Below are 24,497 nucleotides of genomic sequence, written 5' to 3'. Positions count from 1 at the left end.
CTTAAGGATTATTGGATATAAAACTCAAGTATAATCCTAGGACAATGTCTGGTGTTAGTTTTGGGGCGATACTCCAATTCAGTATAGAATCGCGGAAAAATGAAAGAAAAAGTGCCCCTCTGACAAAAAATGAAAGAGAAAATCAGGAGGGCAAAGGAAAAGAAAAAGGGCAAGGAGCCCCTTTTCTAGCAAAATTCAGGGCCAAAAAAGTGTAAAATACAAAATTTTCCGCGCTACGCGCGCACATGGTAACAATAAAGCCTTTTTTAGCCGGATGATGGGCGAAAATAGTGTAAAATAAAATTTTTTCACGCTACGCGCGCACATCATCCCAATAAGGCCCTTTTCGGGAAGCTCGAAGACATACAGTCTCTACGTATTGTATGATGCAACTGCAATTTTTTTCGTCTGTGCCCCAAAAATTTTATTTTGCCCCCCCTGAACAAGAAAGCTGGCTACGCCCCTGCATATACTCGGTTAGTTTTGTGTGGTTCATTATCGAACCCCAACGGTTTTAGTTTGTATTTATATTATTTATTAACATAGGCCTATTTGTTTTTCATTTTTTGATATTTCAAGCGTTTTGAAAATTTCAAAATAATCCCATTCAATTACACGGTTGACGATGAAAATTTACTGAATTTAGGGGCTGTGCAATAACTATGAGCCCCCCGGGGGTAAAATTTCCAAACGGCTCGCCAAAATCGCTTGCCCCCCCTCTCGGCCCGCTAAAATTCTTTGCCCCCCCCCCCTTTGCGCATGCCAAATTTTGGGGATCCCAATTTACAAACCTTAAATGGTCTACAGAGGCTCCGGAAGATGTTAAATATGGGGGGGGGGCCAATGGTGCCTGGCCAAAATTATTGGGGGGGCCCCAATGGTAATTTTCCATAGGCATCCAAATTATTGGGGGGCGGGCCCCGGCGGTTCCGGAACCATGGTAATAAATTGTCAAAAATATTGAAACAAAAATATTTGACAAAAGAAACGAAAGACTTTAAAAAATAAAGATAAAAGGGAGGTGAATATAAATTTAAACCCTGATGTTTCCACGTCGTTACACCGCTGACAGAGCCGAATCTCTCTGCGATTGCGCAAACCAGCGTGGCACAAAATGACGGGAACAGAATAATACACTGCAAACAAGTCATATGTATTAAAGCAGTTTTTGAGGTCTAACGAGCGTGCCCGTAAACTTAGAAACGGAGAATTGCAAGGTACGTTCGAGTTTTATTAGTCTTTGTTGCTTTTGGGAACAGCTTCAGCGCACCATATGGTAAAAAAGTGCATAGTAATTTTAAGCTTACTTGCCCTAATGGAAGACGGGCTGTCGTTATCTATGCCCAAAACAGTGAAAATAGGGCTAGTCTTCTTGTCTTGTCTTGTCTTGTCTTGTAGTTTACTGCTCGTGTAGTTTACTACTCAACGCTCCAGTTGAATAAATCCAAGTTGGAGCCACACTAGTAGACTTGTCTTGGTTTCATTCAGATTTCAACAACTCTTCATATACCTTTGTACAGGACTCAGGAGCCAACCGTTTTTTTTATATTTGATTTGTTCGGGTTTTGACAACCCTGGATATCCCAAGAAAGCCTCTATTGAAGCTTATTTCCATTGGGGTCCATATGAACACCGGGACGGGTTGGGAACAGTCGGGGGTTAACACCCTACTCTTTTCGGGAAGCACGGTGGCCCAAATGGTTAGGGCTCGAGCTTCATGATCGGACGGTTGCGGGTTCGAGCCCCACCACGGCCAGTGTGTTGCGTCCTTGAGCAAGATAGCTTAATTCCCGATTGCTTCACTCCACCCAGGTGTAAAATGGGGAGCTGCTGGGGTAATCACAATCTAAGTCGCTGATAGTACCTGCGCATCAGTTGCGGACTTGGTGAAGCGGAAATGATTCTGATATATCCTAATGGCAGCGGAATAATTGTTGAAGTGTGCTGATAATTAGGCCATGCCTAGCTGAAGCGCACGTTAAATCAAACAACATTTTTTTTTTTTTTTAACTGGCTGCGAGATACATGTAGAGGCTGAGGTATGGCTCTCTGTACACGGGACCAACGGCTTAACGTCCCCTCCGAAGGACGGAGTACTTTCATGATTCGTTTACCCAATTCTAAATGAACCATGGGGAGAGCGGAAGTCTGAATCTCATCTACAGAAGTTGCCAATCAATTTCAGACTGTTTTTTCCAAGTCAACATCCCAGCAAATCACCACCGCCGGGAATCGAACCCGGGACCCCATGCACCAAAGGCAAGCACCCCAACCATTGCGCCACGCTCTCCCTTCGTTGTTGTTAATCCGTGATGAATCCACTGTTCAGTAGCGATACGCTGTAACGCAATGTTACGCAGACGCATGAGCGCCGTAAAATTCATCATGCCTGGAACATAATGCGTTAACATGAACTCTCTTATGTTGGCGGTAGCAGCTAAATATTACTGCTTTATTCTTTAGTTTTATTGCTGATATCAACATAGAATACCGGTATCTTTTTGTAAGGTTGAGTGGGCAATGACAAACGGACATTCCAAATGAAAGAATCATATGAATTAAACATCTTTAGCTTGTTTCGTTGTTGAAAGGGATTCAATCATGTTTCACCGTTGTTCATCACCATTACTTCGTGAGGGCAGCTCTACTACAGTACTTGTGTAAACATGGATGGTAAAAGAAAGTCAACTAATTATAGGTATGCCAGGTGAATTCAAATTTGCCATCAAACTGCATCATTTTATATATCAAATTAAAGCCCTTGAGTATTTAGAAAGCCAAAACTGAAAACCTATTTTTCATAGCACTTTCCATAGCAAAGTTACATCTTGTCAAAGATTGACTTTCATCAAAAAGATTCAGCTAGCAAAAAAAAAAAAAAAAGCATTTCGGTGGTGTTTCTAGATCTTAGTCTCATGTTGATAGCAGCATTTTTAATGGAACTGCTATCAAAATCCCTCTAAAATTCCATGTGCGAGTGACTTATCACCATAAAAAATCATATATTTGGGTTAAGTGAAGTAGCCTATAGACAACATATTTATGTAGTTTTCCTTGACCGCCAGTTCTTTTATATTTCTATGTATATGTATTGTGTTCTAGGCGAATTTGGCTGACTAGCAAATGTGTTAATTAAGGTTTGCCTGGCATACCTCCTAATTATGTACAATTAGTGATATGCTGAGCTGATTAACGTTGGTTTAGATGTGTTGCAGCAGCCCCGGGGGGATCACTCACATAAATAGTCTGTACGCATGAGTGACCAAAAAAAAACAAGTAAAAGGGGGTGGTTTTTTTTAGGCAAGGCAAGTTACGCATGTGACACATTTAGGGTCTAAAAAACACTGATTTTCAAGAATAAGGGTAGTTTTCCTAGACCTAAAACTATGTTACAAGTAGATACCAAAAATACATTACATAATCCTTAAGGGGGTACTACACCCCTTGCCAATTTTGTGCCATTTTGCATTTTTCTCAAAAATTATAGCGCATTGGTGACAAGTAAGATATGTACATGTATATTATAGGGGCAAGTACTACAGCTACTGCACTGAACATTCAGCAACTCAATGCAAGTAGTTATTGATTTATTGATCAAATATTGGTTTTCCCTCATTTTTTACTGTAACTCCACAACTGTTGTCTGTGTTGAAATAAAATTTCCAGTGCAGTAGTTGTAGGAGTCCTTGCCCCTATAATACACATCTTATTTGTCACCAATGGGCTATAATTTATGAGAAAAATGCAAAAATAGGCACAAAATTGGGCAGGGGTGTAGTACCCCCTTAATGTGATAAAATGTCCTTTAAACTAGAAAATAAAGGTCAAATCTGCCTCCCTCCCCCATTCTGTGTCATTATTTGGCCGGCACTGTCTCAATTTTTGGCTGATTTCAATAAAATTGGTGTCAAATTACTCAGAACACCACACTGCATCAAATAAGCTGTTTGCAACGTCACCATTTATATACAGCCTATCACAAGTACAATGTAGGTATAGAGGCAAACCTTTAGTTAACACATTTGCTAGTCAGCCAAATTGGCCTAAACCGTTCCCAAACACAATACATATTTACATAGAAATTTAAAAGAAAAGATAGGTCAAGGAAACCTACATAAATATGTTGTCTATACTTCACTTCACCCAAATATATGATTTTATTTTGTGATGAGACAATCGCACATGGAATTTTAGAGGGATTTTGATAGCAGTTCCACATTAAAAAGCTGCTATCATCATGAGACTATCACTGTTTTAAGATCTAGAAATACCAGCCGAAATGCTGTTTTGTTAGCTGAATCTTTTTAATGAAAGTTAATCTTTGACAAGATGTAACTTTAACTACGGAAAGTGCTACATGTATGACAAAACGGTTTTCAGTTTTGGCTTTCTTTACTCAAGGGCTGTAATTTGATATAAAATGATGTGGTTTGATGGCAAATTTGAATTCACCTTACCTATACAATGCAATGGCAGGTATAGTTACAATTTGAACATTTTAAATAAAGGCCCTTAAATTTAATCAAGGCTGTCAACTTTTCACCATTTTCAGAATTGCATAACATTTAAGTCGAGTGAGCATGGATGGTGACTTGGTTAGGGGCTGTGCAATAATTATGAGTCCCGGGGGGATTTCCAAACGGCTTGCCCAAAATCGCTTGCCCCCCCTCTCTGCCCGCCAAAAAATCTCTGCCACCCTTTGCACATGCCAAATTTTTGGGATCCCAATTTGCGAACCTTAAATGTCTATCATGTTGCGAGCGCAGCGAGTAGGAAAATTTGCATATTTAAGTGTTTCCGTACGGTTTTCCTATATGGCTAGCCTTTTTAGAGCGTTTTATTTAAAAGGCACCCCAAGAATATGTGCCAAAATCACTCCCCCCCCCCCCGTTGGCTTGCCCCCCACCCCACCCCTTTCGGCTCGCCAAAAGTTTTTGACAATGACTTACTATAAAAAAAGCAAGTAATGCATCATTTTTCATTACGGTGATCCATTTTACACAAAGGCAATTTTCACTGAACTATCACTGAATGATGACTTCTGTATCACGGATAAAGTACCAGCACTGTTTAGGCTACGTCTCCAAATTTCTAGTGTCCAAATTTCAACATTTTGTATATCCCTATGGGGATTACACAGTTAAGCCATTTACTGTGATCGCAACTCTTTGAGTTGAACGTTGCCCTCTATAATAAGCAATGTGGACATGCCTAAGTTGGTGAGGGTAGTCGGGATTATGCAGTGACTTTCTGTTTCCCACGCGTTTGAAAGGGAATTATTTTGCCTACTTTCCACCTGTTTTGGGGAGCACATTCTTCAATATTTTGACAAGTTGACATCAAATATTCTATTGATTCTATATTGTTTGGAATAACATATTTTGTCAATAGTACGTCCAAAGTTGTACTTTTGTTTTGTGATTTTGATTGCAAAGATCGGATATTTTTATTCCCGATTCGAATTCTGCACCGTACTGCAGGTTGCACATTGGCCTGTGATTGATACAGTAGCTGGGGAGGTATTTAAAAATATTTCTCTCGCATATTTCTTGACATGACATCCTGTGAAACAAATTTTTAATTTGATGTGGCCTTAAATTGATTTGATTTATTTCTCTCCTTGTCAGGATGGTATTATTTGCTATGATAGCCCGTCTTCATGACGGTCTACCTCTGTCAGCCACTACAGATCATGATCCAAGCCAGGCAGTGTTACTTAGCAAGAAGTACGCCAAGATATTGTCCAAGAAGGCCCAGTCATTCCCTGATAGGTGCTCACTGTTCACAGGAAGTCATTGGCTATAGTAAGTTTGAATCAAATTTATCAAACTTAGGAGGCTATCATTTTCTTCGGAAGGGGGTCCCAAATATATGGGCGGGGGGTCATAAATATTTTGATTACCAAAATGTAGGGAGTCACAAGATGACCACAGATAGTATGTTTATTTTATTCAATACAATTTTAGCCTGTTTAGGGGGTAAGGTGTATCGGTGGTGGGGAGTCATGCAATTTTTGTTGCAGAATTAGGGGGTCACAATTTTATTGACCCCTCTCTCCTTCTGAAGAAAATGATGGCCCCTTAGCTTCATTGTTGCTGCTGTAGTCAAAGGGTGAAACATTCTCCATGGGTTCCCAGCCACTCTAGGAAATCAGGGCCATTTTTCTAGTCAGGGAAAACTTGTGGAATATAGAAAAAAAAACGGCAAAAATCAGGGAATTTGTACGGAATTTTAGTTGACCATTCTCTCCTTAAATTCTTTTGTAAATGCTCTAAACAGCTCTCCTGCAAATTCCAAAAGACAGTCCCTGGTTCATATTTCATACAGTTTGGAAATAATTTGCCCTTAAGTAGTTTTATTTGGAAATGTATTGATCATTGAACATTGCGAATCAGCTTACTGTTTTTTTAACATTCAAATTTATCAATTCCAACTTTGTTTTTTCAGTTTAATCTCATCCCTTGGTGTGTGTTTTATAACCTTGTGTGAAGAAAGCTACCCAGCTGTACTAGCCTATTGTTTCCTAGACGAAGTACAGAGAGAATTTATATCATTATATGACGGCAAACGTGTGGACAGTTGCAGAAGACCTTATGCACTAATTGAGTTTGGTAAGTGCTTGGAATTGGGCAATCCTCGGTTTTAGGGTCTAACTTATTTTGCTCAAATGCTAATCTTAACCTTGACTCTAACCCTAACTGTGAAACTTAGCCCTAACACTAATTCCAACCTTCACCCTGCACCCTAACCCAAAGCTAACTAAACCCTAACCCTAACCCTAAACTGCACTAAATAATAAAATCCCTTAAAACTGAGGATTGCCTGGAATCCTACAAATGTACATGGTGAAAATAGATGAAGAGAAAAGACCAAACAGAATATATATCATTATAGTGATAGTGTGGACAGATGCAGAAGATATGCACTAATTGGGTTTGGTAAAACTGTGCTTCGTTTTGGAAAAGCTGAAATCCTTCAAATGTATTAAGGTGAACAGAGCTTAAGACCAAAGAGAATATGATAGTAAATGTGTGGCCAGTTGTTGAAGACCTTTGAAGTTTTTGGTTTTAGATAGCAATACTATATCGTCGCTGGGCAGGAAAAACCTCCTATATGTCATTGGCCCCTGAACATGTTTATAAGCAAACCCTTGTATGTAACCTATTGGCATTTTTGTCTTATAAACATGTTCAGTGGCCACAAGCACATAGGTTTTTCCTGGCCAACGACGATATGGCCTTGTGACCATGGCAATCTCAAACCTATGTTATATCCATTAGAACTGCTAAACCCAGTGATCTGTCCCGACCTGTATGAAGGCGAAAATAGCTGAAGACCAAAGAAAATTAGTATCAGACTGTCCTAAAAATGTACCGTAAATTAAATCTTATATAATTTCTTTTACAGATCAAACTATTGCAAAGACCAAACAGAGATATCTGAGCACAAGGACATTACGTACACGGACAAGCTTAACAGATATGTCGCAAGAGGTCAAATTACGGCCGCCTCACCGGTTGAACTTGGATGACCTTGGACCTGTACCAGGATCAGTTACACAAGATATGAATTCTAGTGGTTATACATATAGGCCACAAACAAGTAAGTCAGGATCAGGGCCAGATTTATTCCAGGGCCAAGTGGTCCAAGTCGGGGTCCAAGTTTAATATAGTGTGTATAAGTGGTAATTTTCGCGAGGGTTTTTTTTCGCGAATTTCGCAATTAGAGCTCCAACTGCAAAAATAACTCCTCGTGAATATATGCAATAATGTATTACAAGTATAGGAAGGACTGGGCAATCGCGAAAATAACATTCACGAAAATGTGTTTCTCACTTCAAATCGCGAAAATAACTGCACACGAAAATTACCACTTATACAGTAATGTTGTATATTCATATTTATTTATTTTCAACTTTCTTTATACAGGGTAGCTCCTTCAGTGTAAGAGCACTGTTATTCTTGGAGGCCCTGTGAGTGGTAAATGTAAATAGAAAGCAAAACGAAACTTCTATGGTACTCAAATTTGGTACACTCACAGGAGTGCTTTCACCTGGTTAACAGCGTCTTCAGCAGATGTTATTGCTCTGATAAAGATCCAGGCTAAACTATGACAAAAGGTTAGACATTGACCCTGTTTGGGACAACCTTCTGACCCCCCTGAATCAATGGGGTACCACATCATCTTCTTTTTTGTTATCATCTACTCCTGTGATGTCATCGGAGGTTCCTCAACATCATTATAGCAACAAGAAATCTTAAGAGCTATAGTTATAGCATCCGCTGAAGACACCGGTTGAACCGGTGAAAGCGCTCCGATGAGTGTACCAAATTTGAGTGCAGTAGCATATAAGTTCAATTCTGCTTTGTAATCTGAAGTTAGTGAACTCAATGTAATTTCTTGACAATCCTAGTGTTCTCACTCAATTCTCTCATCACGAATGGAAATGTCTGTTCTATTGTATTTATTTAATTTTGTTGAATCTGATCCAAAGCAAAAGAAAAAAACCTGGCCCGCTAAAATTTGGCGATAACCTGTCAATTTTTCCCCATCCTCCCGACCTGTAAAAATTCTACTAGTGGACAGACCATTCAAAAAGGGTCAGTCGGTCGGGAATTTTATTTTTTTGTTTTTTGTTTTTTTCTGGAGGCTAAAATTTCACCAAAATCTGAAGTGTTTGTGGAAACATTTTCTGCAATTTGTTTCAGCAAAATTTTAAAAATTTTGGCCCCAAAAGAGCTGATTTTACATCATTAGTGATTTTATCAAAATTAAAAAAAAACATTCTCTAAAACACAAGTTCTGGGTTGGTTGGGCCCATAGAACAGGGTGTTGTTTTTTTCATTGCCTTTTGGCCATCATTGAAAAATGCCCTTTGTCTTCAAAAAGATGCATGTCATTTTTGTGCAAAAAAAATTAAATTCATCCACCACCACTGATATAAATAGTGACCATTTCCTTAGCTCATTATAAGTACCGGTATTGAATTTGCACCACAATTGAATACCTTGAACTCTGTACTCTTGCGCAATCATTTTGGACAAACCATTGTGTATTTAGATAGATAATATGATAATTCAATAACACAAGTAACAGTTGTACTACTTAAATGCCTACACTGTTATTGTTGCTGATATTATCAAGTTTGGGAAGATTATGCAATGGGCTGTTCCAGTTGAAATTCATACACCCCCTATGGAAAATATAACCTTAATCTCCTACCCAGGGAGTGTGAATTTCAAATGTGGTTACCTGATTGGGTGATTCCATTTGAAGTCTACATCCCCTATGGAAAATTTGACCTTAATCTTTTACCCAGGGAGTGTGAATTTCAAACGTGGTTACCAGATTGGGCGATTCCATTTAAAATCTACACCCCTGTGTGGGAGATTAAGATTTTGTCTTCTATCGAGGGTGTATGGATTTCCAATGGAATTTCCCAATGTGTCATAGTGTACCATATGTAGCATATGGCAAACAAGTTACAGAGACCAAGCGTTTAAGTGAACAATTTTGATAATTGGATTTATCAATTTTATTACACAAATTTTATGTTTTTCTTTTCTTCAGAAAGTGTACATTTTATCCATATTTGTGTCTTTTTTTGGGAGGCACATAACAACATTGAATTCATCTGAAAGCCCATTTGCAATTAAGTGTATGGTATAACATCAATATAATCTCCCCTAGTAGCTGATGGATTCGGCAGGGGGGGGGGGGGCACTCAACTTTAATTTTTGTAGGGGTGTGCAGTGCAGAGCTGAATTTTGGGAACTAAGGAATGTTTTTTTTGGGGAAAAAGCTACAGCTTCTGAACTGAAAAATAAAAAAAAAATTGGGGTCTAGAGAACTATGGGCCATTTATTATCATATAATGACGACAATTATACGCAATTATTTCCTACAAATACAACAAATTTGGCAGCTGAGAGGTTTGAAGGGAAAAATTATGAGATTTATTTAAACAGATCTTATATTAGGCCTTTAAGTTTAAGAGATGTTCCCTGTTTTAAAAAGCAAGTCAATAAAAGTTTCTCTCTTTATTAATTACTTGATCACTTTGTTTTTCAGATTCCAAACAAGTAGAAATGTCTTGGATAACCAAGCTGACATTGGTGCTATGTGCAATGTGTAGTGTCATGAATTTCTTCAGAGTCATAGGACTTCTTAATGCGGGAGCAATGAATCTAGATGTAAGTAAACCTAGCTTTCACATACCTGTCTAGTTCAGGCACATATCCAGCATTGTCAGTCAGGGGGGGGCAAATGTCAGTATCGTCCCTATTTTTCCCTCCCCTTCTTCGCCTTTCTCTTCTCTTTCTCCCTCTCCTTCCCCTTCTTTCTCCCCTTTTTCTTTTCCCCAGTTATCCTCTTCTCCATCCTCATTTTCTGTCCTCCACCCCTGACTCGCCCCTGCTCCCCCCCCCACCTGCTGCTGGCTACGCTACTGGTTTAGTTCATCTGAGGTTTGAGACAGTGCTCGAAATAAGCATATGCCTGCATGTGGATGCACTATCCTTCAGGCCCATGGAATTTTGTCAATAAGACAGAATCAAAGCTGATTTCAACCTCAATCCATGTCATTACTTGTTGCTGATATGCGATTCTCAAGTCTAAAGGCCCAGTATTTTTTTAAATAAAGCACTTCAGGCCCCATAAAATCCCTTGGGGATGATCGGCCCTTGAAGATCTTGACTTTTTCAGGCTCTTGTTTGGATTGGAATACAAGATCACCCCAAGTTTTGTGTGTCCATAACAAGAGCTAACAGGCTGTTCAATAAGTTTTGACAAAAAAGTCAACAAAAAGGAAAAAAGTTTAAAATTTCTCATGTCCACGAGTAAATATTGAACAGTACGTCGGTTCCTAAGGATTTTTGGCACATCATGCAGAGATGTAATTTCTCCGTATTTTTACGGAATTCGTATTTTTTTCATCCCCAAAATCTCTGTATTTTCAGTATTTTCCCGTAATTTTCCGATTCACGAAAATTTATTTTTTCTCCGCTTTTTTCCGTGTCTTTGTATTTTTTTCTCCGCGAAAATACCCCGTCTGGAACAGGGGGAACAAAAAAATAGCGCCTCAAGCGATTATGTTTCGCTCGCGTCTCTGTGGCAGCACGTGGCCGCTTGCCGTACGGCACTCGCTATAGCGGTGAAACGATAGCTTGTGCGTGTTGTGTATTACTTGTATCTAATCACCAGCAACCATACATTTACTTTTAACTAGTTTTTATTTTTCTTGTATTCCTTTTCACACTACAGAATGAGTCGTCATCGTTGTTTCGTGGCGCCACCATGTTCTTCCTAGCTTTCGCATTAGCTACGTTTCAATCATATCTTCTGATCTACAATTCCTCGTGGAGGGAATTTAAATGTCTAATGGCCACATTCCTCACATTGTTTGCTAACTTTTATCTCTACATTCATGGCTTAAGGTTTGGCTTCACCGTAGCTTTTCATGCAGTCGTGTTTTTACTAGCGGCATTTCAGATTATGCAAAAACCGGACAGGCTGAAGTTACCGGATTACACCGTTTGAAAGCAAAATTAAGCCACAGATTTCGGTGTATCCTTATTATAAGATGTTCATGAGATAGGCTAGTGTAAACTGACTCTAGCAGCTTATGGAATAAAGCTTAGCTTATGGAATAAAGCTTAGCTTATGGAATAAAGCTTTATAATCCTTCAATAGAGGATGTCTGTGCCAGGTTAATTCCATGCAGTTTTTGCTCAAAAAAGCACAAAGAATAAACACATTTTTAGAAAAAAAAAGAAGAGGAACTACCAAAGGATTTCTGTAGTGAAATCGCTGACCAAATTGGTCCAAAACACACCATAATATATGAACCCTTTGAGCATCATACAGCGATGCAGATCTACATGTACACATGCACAGCACAGTACCCTAAGCAACCTACATCTATAGGATTAACCATCACAGCCAGCCAGGATCAGCTCTGAAGTTTTGCACAGGAAAACGGGACAGTTAATAGCAGAAATTCTTTTTTTGTCAAAGTAGAATTTCAAGCTAGCTCAATTTGTTCACAAGAACAAAATAAGGACATTGCAAGGGCTCAAACTTGTACTGCCAAGTTTCACAGTATTATTAGTTATTAGGTGAAGAGGCAGTATGGTACAGGTAATTATCGTGCGCGAAGTGTCATACTGGGTGAACCGAAGGCTGAACCCAGTATGACACTGAGTGCACAATAATTTCCCGTACCATACAGACGCTGAACCTAATAACGAATTTATTATACACTATATATATATTGAAATAATTTCGTTTTAAAACATTTTAATTGTAGCAAAATAGGAAAAACATTACAAACATTAGAGACTGTTCCGCGTATTGTTTACGCGAATCGCCTTTATACGCGTACCTCGCCATATATGCGTATCGTGCTTGCGCATTATGCTCTCAATGACTAGAGTAGATATAGAGCATTAATACACACTCACTGACTAGATATGAAAATATATCCAGTTTAAAGCGGTGTTATTTGATGTTTGCAGGGTTAGCGGTGACCTGCCGAGGCCAGGGGTCCAAATTGGCAAATAAAGGGGTCCAGGCATCTAATTCTACACAGGCGCACAAAATTAAGGGGTCCAAATCACGGGGACCTGCCAAATCAAGTAGTCCTGGACCCCAAGACCCCTTAAAATGCTACCCCTGGATGTTTGCCTTAGCGGTATGATAAAACGCAGTACCGATTGAACTAACTTGACTATCATAGTATCATTCTATGGTGAAAATGGCCATAAGGAATGACCAGGTCATGAACAGATTATATGCAACAGTATGCAGTATATGCAACACAATATTATTAGAGAAGTCCCCTTTGTCCAATTAATGGTTTACACTGCTCTGCTACTACATGGGCTGATGCCCTCAGTCGGTCAACATTCAGGTTGGCGACTGAGAAAATTTTGTGTCGGACTTTTCTGGGGAACTGATTCTACATAGTTGTGTCCAACTACAGTAGGAATTTCAATTGAAGGAACACAGCCTGTCACAATAGGTAATAAGATTGTTGGTGAGATTTATAAATGAAAAATTCAGATGCAAAAAAAAAAGAAATTGTACATTATGGTCTGTATGCACAAAGAGTTAGACTAGGTCTAACTTGAATTTACATGTAGTTCCATCAGGAATGGGCCTTTACTCTTATTTCCATCCTAGAGTAGCTAGCAAATTCTAAAGATTTTAATGCAAAGTTCATAAATAATACAAAACAACTACAGCAAATGTAAAGGGAAATGTTCTTTCACCTGGGATCTAAGTTCCACTTAGATCAGGTCTAACTTTAGACCAGGTCTAACTTTAGACCCGGTCTAACTCCTTTGTGCATACGGACCTATATGGGTTTAATGTTTATCATTTACTAAAATTGATGTTTTGTGATCATGTGGTATAGGGATGTGGTATTAGATGTTGGATACACATGTTGAATGTCATACTGGTTTCATACTATCAGTTGAACAGTTTATTTTCAGGTACTACATTTTAGTGACATTTTTAAAATATGTAAAATATAATTCCAAATGGTTTAGTTATGAAATTTCAAACATTGTGGAAGGATAAATAATGGTGTTATAGAAATTCAATTTTATAATATTTTGCACTTGCAATAAGGGCAGATCCAGGGGATGTGGTCACTGTGGAATTTTGACTAATTAAGCGACTTCGACAACATTTTGGACAATTTTCTACTGCAAGGGGGTCCCCATTTGACATTTTGGACTGATGGGTCAAAATGAGGTTAATTTTTTTCTGAAACCGGTCTGAAGAAAAAAGTGCATCACAAATTTTGGTCAGAATGCATGGTGTCCCACAACTTATTTGCCCAGAAATTTAGCCACAGTATTATTAAATAAATCTGCAGAGCAAGTGTGCATATGTGGTGTGATCAAGCAAAATCAGTCTGAAGTCGGACGACGGACATATTCAATTTTCAGTTTCGTATAGGATCGTAAACAGCATCGTTGAGCTTTTTGCAGAAAACTCCATTGAATTTGGACAAACAGTTCAAAAGATATTATGAGCAGTTAAATGAGTTTCCAAAACAAAAGGAAGTACTTCCTTTGTTTGGCTACATCTCAAAATCAACATTTCTGACTTATTTTGCTTGATCGCATCAAATAATAAAGTATTATTTAATATAAAATGCTATGTAAAAGTGTGACCTGCTCCCAAAAAATGAGATGGTACATTTGTAGTTTCAAGATGCTCTGGCTGCTGAGTTGATGTTCGCTCAGTGGGCACCTGTACAAAACCATGATGTGTCTTATACAAGGGGGCATTCTACAAGCCAATAGCATCTACGTCCTTTGTGAATGGGGCGCAACATGCACAATGGGCCATTCACAGAGAAAGGACTCGGCAGCCAGCGGTTTTGAAACCAAGTACCAACTTGCAGCTTTACGCTCATTTTGTGGGAGCAGATCACAAATGTAATCAATTATGATAATAAAGTTGTTGATACAAATCCCCCACCCCCAAGAAAAATAAATCAGCAAAAATGTATGTGAATGTTTAAGGCTACATGTAGTGGGCAAGATGTTGTCTTGCCTTTAGCTGTATAACCCTGTGGGTACTACCTCCTCACAATACATCTGATGATCTGATTGGTTAATTACATGATCTAATCATCTGAGTAACCAATCAAAATAGAGCTTGTAGATCTCTTGGAACTTTTAAGCTTAATCCCCATCCAACTGACTATTCTAAACACATCTCCGATTGGCTCAATACATGATATAGCCCTCTTTATAACCAATCAAATTAGTTCTGAGAGGCGGATATTCTGATCGGTAGTGCTCATGGGGTTAAAATTGAAAGATGTGGTATTTGTTTTAGAAAGATTTATATATTCAGTGTTTGGTACTCATTTATATGTATTTTATATGTCCATTTTATTTCATTACTCAGATAATAAAATCATAGTAGAGTAGCCCTCTCACAGGGCAGCTTTTTAAACATGCTATACTCAGTACACGCTCTACTCTAAGAAAAAAGGGTGGAGGGGGGGTGAGTATCGGTCACTGGGTTTTTAGCAGTTCTTGGGAGTATAGTGTGTTCCCGGCCCCCGCTCGCCGTGCATCCGCCGGTGCCGATGTGTGTCGGTGAACTTCAAAAACACCCCCTTTTGCATCTCATTTTGCGAAGTTTGTAGGAGAAAAACACCCTTTTTTAAGCAATTTCGCGAATTATTTTTTTCAATTTCGTGAACTCATGGTTTGAAAAAACACCCCTTTTTTGTGTGTTTTGCGAATCGCGTTTCGTCATCTGAAAACAGCCCTTATTTAGCGAAATTTTCAACGAGCATAAATACCCACGGATGCACAAAGTGCGGGGGCTGGGAGTGTGTTTCAGAGTATAGTGTGTTAAAGAAGCAGCCATGTGGTAAGGCTATACATAATAGGTCACTATTATTTTATATTGATGTTAGGCCTCAACAGAATTAATCCCCATTGGTGTATATTGCTGTCCTGGGGAAAAGTCCCGAGTGGGGCACTCAGCCCGGGCACTCAGCAGGAACTTCGGGAACTAAGAACTGAGTTTTGGGCAAAATAGGGGCTTGATGAACTGAAGGGCCAAATTATAGGCTGTGGGGCTAAAAATAATCCAAATACGGTACTTCATTTGTCCCAGCTCAGTAAAGATGTAGTGCATAATATGTGTGTGTCCCATATAGCATAGATTGTACTTCTGTGAGAAAATTAAGTGCATTTAATTTGAAATTGAAAAACCATATTTGATCTGATTATCTGAAATAAATATTGTCATTTTGAGCTGTTTTGATACTAGTATTCAAGACAGCATATTGAACATACATTGTGTAAGGGGCTATGCAATAATTATGGGCCCTGGTGGGAGGGTAATATTGAGGGGGGCAAGCGATTTTTGGCACACATTCATGGGGTGCCTTTTAAATATAATACTCAAAATAGCCTAGGAAAACAGTACAGAAACGCTTAAATATGCAAATTTTCCTGCTCGCTGCGTTCACAACATGAATCTACACCATTTAAGGGGTACTACACCCCTCGATAAATTTGTGTTTATTTTTGCATTTTTCTCAAAAACTAATATTACAGTGGTAACAAAAGTTATGTATATTATAGGGGCAAGGAATCCAATTACTACACTGGAATTTCAGTGACCCAAGACAAGCGGTTCGTTATTTATGATAAGAAATAAGGTACCGCTAGGATGTACCTCATTTCCTATCGTATATACTGAACCGCTTGTCTTGAGTCACTGAAATTTCAGTGTAGTAATTAGATTCCTTGCCCCAATAATATACATAACTTTTGTTACCAATGTGTTATTATTTTTTTGAGAAAAATTAAAAATTAGTCACAAATTTATCACAGGGGTGTAGTACCCCCTTAAAGTTTGGAAATTGGGATCCCAAAAATTTGGCATGTGCAAAGGGGTGGGCAACATTTTTGGCAGGCCGAAAGCAATTTTTGGCGGGGGGGGGGGCAAGCAATTTTTGGCAAGCCGTTTGGAAATTTTACCCCCCACCCGGGCTCATAATTATTGCACAGCAGTATGTTGTAATATTAAATGAATTATAAACGGTTTATATAAATATATGTGTATCAAATCAAACTAAATATTATGTCATGATGTAGCAATGCAAGGCAAATCAATTCCCAGTGTTTGCAAATAGTTTAAAATCGTATGATCATCGTGGCCTATTTATTCACAGGCATAGAAAAAGGAGGGAATGTGGGAATGCAGGCAGCAGTGGCGGCACCATGGGGGGGACAAATGCACCCCAGGAAAAACCCAAAATTACGACAATTTCCACTTTTTGCGGTAATTTTGTGCAAAATTTGTTGATATTGCCCGCCCCCCTGAAATTCACTTTTTCCCCGAAGCCCCCCCCCCCCCCGAAAAAATTTCCTGGCGCTGCCACTGGCAGGCCAGTTCCCAGAACATCTTGAGAAGAATATAATATTACACAAAGTATTACACCAATTTGTGTAATTGGCATTTTTGTTTGTGTAATACTCATATTATAATACATTTATGGGACCTTTTTTGACTATGTTTGCTTGAAAAGAGGTAGTAGGTTGGAAATGAGGTGCATGTACTTGGTTCAGAATGGTATTTAGAATGTGAAAATGTTCATACCAGCGTGTATGGGCATCTGCAGACGTGTAACGATGTTAACCTTGTAGATGTAGAATATGCAAGTATGAATACAACACCATTCAAGTGTACAACCCTTATAATCTTTAATTAAACACAATAACGAAAATTAGAAAAATATCGAAAGTGCTAACCAATACTTTGCAATTCTTAATCATACAATTAATGTATTTCCATTTAAAAAAAATTAAATACTGTGGTTATTGATAAATGTTTCAACACTATTTTTGCCCTGCAACACAACAATAAAACTTAACAAAATGCATATTGTGTCAAGCAGCATGATTTAATGTAATATTCATATGTTTGGGTCACTGCATATTCATGATATAAGGCCCTTCACACTAAATTCTTAGTTTACTGTTAACCGCCCGCGTCCAAAATTGAAAATGGCTAAATATTTAATTATTTCATTTTGGATTTTCTCCTTTATAAAAATAACTTTTAACGACTTTTACTTGCTACTTTCTGACATGAATCATATCAACAATAATGATGAATAAACAAACAGCACTAACTGCACCTTATAGGCCTACTATGTGTAAAAGTAAGCATATTAATAAAATAGTTAAATGCCGACTCCCGTCAAAACGGGTTGATAATTGGTTGTGATAACTAATACTAAATAAAGAAAATAATATATAATTAATAATTAAAAGTCACCTCGTCCTATTTTTAAAATTTTGAACAGTAAACTCAGAATCAATTGTGAAGGGCCTAAGCTGTGTTTTATAATATTATTACAGCCATGTATTATCTAATGATAATGTATAATTGTACTCGGCAGTCTACATCACATTAAAAATTTCAGTTTGAATGCCTATAGTGATTTACACGTTCAAAAAAATTTTCGACATATTTTTTTCCACCATGGTGGGATAATTCTGAATTGACACTTAATTTGGGTGTACTTTGATCTCTATCATGGAAAGTGTGCTATATCTTTCTAAATATATGATTGTTCTAGATTTGGGTTTTAGCGTTTCATATTTGAAAGAACTAATGTTTAATTGCAACATTTCGAAACCACAAACCAAAACTGGGTGCTATGATGTACAAGATTGGGCTACGAGTATGCATTTTACCAAGTTAGCAATAGGTAATTGCTTCATTTTGCATATGCATGACTTGCTTTATTATACTCAAAATCGGATTTTATTATACAGTGTTATAAGGAAGTTGTTTACGTGCATTAGGCTCCTTCACAACCGGTTTCTGTCGTGTATGTTTGCGAGTGAGCCACAAGCAGACTGGGTTGCCAGGGACTACAGGACAAAATACCTGTTTCTGACTATAACTATTAGCAAGGTCTGGATTTGGCACCATACTGATAATGGTTAATTGGAAATCTGAAAATAAACACTTATTTTGTAAACAGATGATACTCTGTGATTATTTATGGATGGAAACTTAGGAAATTGCTGTTAATGGAATAATTGATATAATTAACATACATTTTGTTTTGTTAACGATAAAAAAATCCATTCACAAATAAGGTTTTTAGGAACCATTTGACATTAAATATTTTGAACAATTGCTCTATGAAAAATGATATAAATGCACCTCTGCTGATCCATGCTACTGATAAGCTGTCAACAAGTGACCACTAATTCAACAATTATAATGAGCAATTATCTGACCAGACAGGAACCAAGCTGGGTATAAGGTGCCCAGGCACCTGCACTTGATGTTGGGAGTGATACTATAGTGGGGGGGGGTTAAAATACCAGTAATTGGGGTAGATAGTTGCTTTGGTTTTATACATTTTGGTAGAGCAACTGGGCAGTTAGTAGTAACAATTATAATCAACACATTCAGAAAATAAAGATTAAATTGAGCCAGGGAACCCCTGGGATTGAGTAATCAGTCTTTTTGATTATAATTGTTAAAGGTCATCTGAGCCTGAGGTGGAATAAGTATTGTTGGATTGTCAGAATGTTCAAAGTCATGTCATAAAACGTAATCACAAAGTCGTCTGAATATAGATTGTTGGATTGATGCGAAACTCGGTGGATGTGATTTCCATTGATCACTTTGTACAAGTATAAATTAAGTATAAATTAAATGTAGACCTATTTAACACACATTTTTCAATTTAGCTTATAGTATGTCATTGGTGGTATTCGTGGTAACAACATTTCCAACCCGGTTAGTTGTGCATGTGCTACACAAAAAAAATTACTAGCATTCCAAGTACTTGTCAATGTAAAATTATGAAACATGAATTTCATCCATGGTATTGTCTTTTTAAAGACATTTCTTGTTAATTAGTAAGTACTATAACATTAACAATAGGTCTATTACGTAACAACAGCACAATTTCGTAACACATTAATCTTTTATATGACTGCCGACAATCACATAGCTTTGACTACATTTGCCGACAATCACATGGTTTTGATGACAACAGTCAATTTTTGCCGACAAAAATTGTGTATAGGGGTACACCCCCATCCCCCCCCCCCCCCTCTAGCGACGGCCCTGTTTGAGACAGGGCCCGCCATGGTGGAGGGGTGCGACACCCCACTGGCGATCCCTAAAAAAAGAAAGGACAGGGCCCGCCATGGGGGAAGGGTGCGACACCCCCACTGGCGATCCCTAAGGAAGGAAGGAAGAGGGAAAGGGAGAAAGAGAAGGGGAGGAAAGAGGGGGAGGGTGAGAGTATAAGATGTGTCTCTCACTTTCATGTAAGAGAGGGATGGGGTGGTTAAACTACAACTTAAGTTTGTCATAATATAGGGCCTATACTTTTAGGCCCCATGACATAAGGGAAAAAGCGGTAAAATGAGCAAAATCGCTCAAAAACGCTAAGATCGCCAAAATTTCCCACAATTTCTGCTAAGTAAGCTTATAATCTGAAAAAAGAGGAGAGATTCTGCAAATTGTGTACTTTGGAGCTGTGGAGCAAATTGATTTAAATTTCCCGCTTTTTTTACACTCCTCTGTGCAAGATTGACGTCATGACCTCCATCTAGAGGGTGTAAGGATTTTAACTGGAACAGCCCATTAAGCATTGGCTGCATTTCACACATCGGACATACAAGGTAGGCTGGTAAATCACTGAGTGTAAGCACATTGTGTACTTTGGAACCTGTGCAGCAAATTTGATTTAAATTTCCCGCTTCTTTCGAAAGCCCTAAGTAATATGCGCGTTCTCGTTGCGAAACTTTGATCCGGAATCAATTCTAATTTTTTGACGCCAGAGGAAAAAAGCACTTGAAATTCAGGAAAAAGCCATTTAAAGTTTGAATTCTCCCATTGAACCCTGTGGTAAAGCCACATTTTGGAACTCAAATTGGGCAATATCCTATATATTGACTGCCTTAAAATTGCAGGGGTTGAAAGTATGGGCAATTTCAAACATTTTATTTTTTACCCCCCCCACAATGCATTTTTCCCCTTCAAAAAATTTGGTGTATGGCGGGTGATACAGGCCCCATGACACAAGGGAAAAAGCGGCAAAATGAGCAAAATCGCTCAAAAACGCTAAGATCGCCAAAATTTCCCACAATTTCTGCTAAGTAAGCTTATAATCTGAAAAAAGAGGAGAGATTCTGCAAATAATGTGCAAATAATGTGAAATAATGTGCGATTTACCGCGTTTTCCCTTGTGACATGGGGCTACTTTTGGGCGGTTGGGCCTATACAATTATGTTGGCCAAGCGCGTTGAGGTGAGGTGGTCCATCATAGTAGGCCTACATACGTTTTCTTTATTGAATGAATGAATGAATTTAAAAAACACGGTCATGGAATGTACACAAGAAATATCAAAATATAAACAAACCTGAATCATAGACAGTAGGTTGGCCTTAAACGCAGGAAATATAATCATTTTCCAAGCTATTTTTAGAACGTTTTCTAATAATTTAGAAACGAATATTATTTTAAGGTTATTTTTGGAATATGTGTCATATTACAACCCCTTAAATTATACGTGTAAGTTTCTTGGGTTAATTTTAAAATTACAGGGAAAATGAAGTCCCGGAACATGCGTGTATTTTTTTTTGAGGGGGGGGCTTGGGGGAGCCAGCCCCCCGGGGTAAAAGCAGGGGGCGGCCAAAATGAAGGGGCGGCGGAAGAAGAAGGAGCGAAAAAAACAGGGGCGGCAAAAACGAAGGGGCGGCAAAAAGAATTAGTAAATAAAAAAAGGTAAATTTGATAAAGCATAAAAAATTTTGAAAAAAGGTACTATAGGCCTACATCAAAATGTGCTGCTTTTAGGGCGCCTGCGCCTGAAACCCTTTTTTTCCTCTTCACTTTTTCAAACGACCGAGAAAAAAATTGGGTCGGGGGTTGGGGCGGCCACGGTATACACGCCACTGCGGAATGAAGTCTTCTTCCACATGTCACACATACAGGGTGTCCCAGAAAAAATTACCGAGTGAATAAAATTGAACGTAAGTCGAGAAATAGACATCAGAATCAAAAAATTTAACATATAGCGCATAGCCTATTTTGTTGTGCATCACATACGAAAATTTTATTTGATTCGGTTGACTGGTTCCGAAGAAATGAACAATTGCATAAAGCGTGCATCAATGCAGTTCATTCCAAGTTTGATAAACAGGCGCTATTTTTATACTCGCTCACCACTTCCTAAAGTTTGTGTATCTTATTAAATTTAGTCCACATTATCTATTAAAACCCCTCGGTGTTATGTCATTCATGCTTTCACTGAAGATGAATAACAGTTTGTCCGAGAAAACTGTGATTTCTGCAATTGGAAGCTCTCCAACTTTAATTCTGTAGGTTGTGCAAATATACTTTGCAAACAACATTTGAGCCAAAACTGACAATGATCAAGTGCTAACAGCTTTACGTGTGATTTTTGATACCATGCAACATTAATGTTAAAGTTTTAAAAGATTTAAACTTTGCATTACAATTCCTTGGAAATATTCCGGAAACATTAATGTGTGTGAGAAATTTTTAAGCCAGCTGGAATTCTTTATGTAGTAATTCTTTATGCAACATTTTTATCAACATTAACGAAAAAAGATATTTACAAATGCTGAGCATCATCTTACATGCAAGCTTTCATTTTCAAAACCGTGCAGGTTTTCAAATTTGAACAAAACCTAATTAAATGTTTTGCAAGAAACAGGTGTTTAAAAAGAACGAAAAGGATTTCATAGAACAAAATATGAAGCCCATTGATAGTTTAACCACTAGTGCGCACGCATTGTGTTGAATGCTCTTTCTTTCAAACTTGGAATGAAGTGAATTGATACATGCGTTATGTAATCGCTCATTTCTTCGCGATCAGTCAACCGATTCCAGTCAAATTCGCGTATAAGATGCAGAATACAATGGGCTACACGCTGATGTTTAGATTTGTGGATTCTGATGTATATTTTTCGACTTACGTCCAAATTCATTTGCCCGGTAATTTTTTCTGGGACACCCTGTACAGGCAATTAATCTCAAAATGGGACCAATATTAAGTATTTCTTCTCAAACATTTCTGTGTTATAGTCCGAAAAGGAGCTAAAAGGGTTCAAGTTATAGGCCGTGGGCACTCGCCTTTAGAAGTGACGGGGATGTGCGGACAGCAGTTCGAAACTAGGAGCGTGTTTCTACAGGCGCTCCGCTAAGTTACCGCTAAATGGATAACGGTATCTTACCGTTATCTTACCGTTTAACCTGCTGTTTCCACAGACAGGTTTTTGCCGTTGGCGTGTTCATACCGTTTAAGCTGAATGACGTCATATGATGTCCCTCTACCCTAACATGCCTAATATTGGTTTTAGAGCGTGTTTCTACAGGCGCTCCGCTAAGTTACCGCTAAATGGATAACGCTATCTTACCGTTATCTTACCGTTTAACCTGCTGTTTCCACAGAGGTTTTTGCCGTTGGCGTGTTCATACCGTTTAATCTGAATGACGTCATGTGATGTCCTTCTACCCTAACATGCCTAATATTGGTTTGCATCGTACCAACAAACATGTTTTAAAAGTGCATTTTGTTAATACCTTTACTGTAGTATGGCCAGAATCTTGCATCGTATTCGTAGGCCTAGAATTAATGCTAGAATGGGTTGTTTAATTGGTTGATTACTGCTAAATAATCACTTTTCTTTGTTATATTTTGAAAATCAACAGAAAAGTTTAACATTTTACACAGTTTTTCACTATTTTGTGGCATTTACAAATTTCCGTGAGCAAACCCCGAATTCTGTGAATTTTTCCGTATCACGGAGAAATCGTGGCTTTACATAATAATTTGGACTTGTTATGTTGCCCAGGCTGTTATCGTGGTTATTAAGGTTTTTGTCATGTCGTCCGTCATGATTAACCTGTTGATTAACAGCCATTTTGCCTGATTTTGCTCAATAATCGGCAAGTTACCGCTTCGGTCTGTTTCTACAGAAAATTACCCGCTTCGTCAACGGCAAAAACCTACTCTAACGAGGTTTCCGTTGGCGATGAAAAGGCGTTGCAAAAAGGCGTTGGAGGCTGTTTCCACAGGAGTGATTAGCGGTTCCATACCGTTTCCAAAACGGTATTTGGCTCTGTAGAAACACGCTCTTAGTTATATTTGCATCGTACCAACAAACATGTTTTAAAAGTGTATTTTGTCATACCTTTTACTGTATGGCCAGAATCTTGTATCGTAGACCTAGAAGTAATGCCAGAATTGATTGTTTAATGGTTGATTACTGCTTAATAAGGCCAAAAAAAAATATTGTTGTGTTGCCCTCAAGTGGGAAAATGGGAAATTTGGGTCGGACGGTCGGATTTTTTTTTTTTTTTTTAATTTTTTTTTCAAACCTTCAGTTTTTAAAAATCCTCCCAAATATTAAATAATGCTTCTTCAGTTAGGGGACATATTGTCAATTTTGACTTCTTTGGACCTGCTAGATATAAATTAAAGACTAGTCTTTCAATAAAATATCAATTTTAAGTGAAAAACATTGATTTTTGAACAAATCTGTAAAAATCATCATTCAAAAAAAAAAAAAAAAAAAAATGCCGACCCTGATTTTTCAGGATTTAGGGTCGGGCGGTTGAGGGCAACACAACAATTTTTTTTTTTGGCCTAATCACTTTTCTTTGTTATAATTTGCAAATCAACAGAAAAGTTTGACACTTTATACAGTTTGTCACTATTTTGTGGCATTTACAAATTTTCGTGAGCGAACCCCGAATTGTGTGAATTTTTCTGTTTTTTCCGTATCACAGAGAAATCGTTGCTTTACATAAATAGTTTGGACTTGTTAAATGTTGTCCAGGCTGTTATTAAGGTTTTTATCAAGTCGTCTTGTTGATTAACAACCATTTTGCCTGATTTTGCTCAATAAACGGCAAGTTACCGCTTAGATCTGTTTCC

General features: G+C 38.2%; 1 protein-coding gene across 3 annotated transcripts; it reads left to right on the top strand.

Annotated features, from left to right (window-relative positions):
- Positions 1 to 1,081: 1,081 nt before the first annotated feature.
- On the top strand, positions 1,082 to 14,512 carry LOC140163163 (vesicle-trafficking protein SEC22a-like). 3 transcript variants are annotated; one of them, XM_072186548.1, is made up of 6 exons: positions 1,082 to 1,217; positions 5,628 to 5,804; positions 6,448 to 6,611; positions 7,408 to 7,602; positions 10,072 to 10,193; positions 11,263 to 14,512. In XM_072186548.1, the coding sequence occupies exons 2-6, from the start codon at positions 5,629 to 5,631 to the stop codon at positions 11,536 to 11,538; spliced, it is 933 nt and encodes a 310-aa protein (XP_072042649.1). In that variant the 5' UTR covers positions 1,082 to 1,217; position 5,628; the 3' UTR covers positions 11,539 to 14,512. The 3 variants fall into 3 exon arrangements, with proteins under 3 accessions (XP_072042649.1, XP_072042648.1, XP_072042650.1); XM_072186547.1 differs by lacking the exon at positions 1,082 to 1,217 and adding an exon at positions 4,264 to 4,476; XM_072186549.1 differs by lacking the exons at positions 1,082 to 1,217; positions 5,628 to 5,804 and adding an exon at positions 4,266 to 4,476.
- Positions 14,513 to 24,497: the final 9,985 nt, after the last annotated feature.

The sequence above is a fragment of the Amphiura filiformis genome, chromosome 10 (genome assembly GCF_039555335.1).
Source record: "Amphiura filiformis chromosome 10, Afil_fr2py, whole genome shotgun sequence".
NCBI lineage: Eukaryota > Metazoa > Echinodermata > Ophiuroidea > Amphilepidida > Amphiuridae > Amphiura > Amphiura filiformis.
Note: the sequence above shows the minus strand (reverse complement) of the source record. Positions and strands in the feature narration are given on the sequence as shown.

What these genes read in the sequence shown, in the direction of transcription:
- LOC140163163 (XM_072186547.1), top strand. Translation starts at nt 4,421, where the DNA reads ATGATGTGGTTTGATGGCAAATTTGAATTCACCTTACCTATACAATGC. An exon ending in CCTATACAATGCAATGGCAG is followed by an intron (nt 4,477 to 5,627) that starts GTATAGTTACAA and finishes TCTCCTTGTCAG; the next exon opens with GATGGTATTATTTGCTATGA. An exon ending in TTATGCACTAATTGAGTTTG is followed by an intron (nt 6,612 to 7,407) that starts GTAAGTGCTTGG and finishes TTTCTTTTACAG; the next exon opens with ATCAAACTATTGCAAAGACC.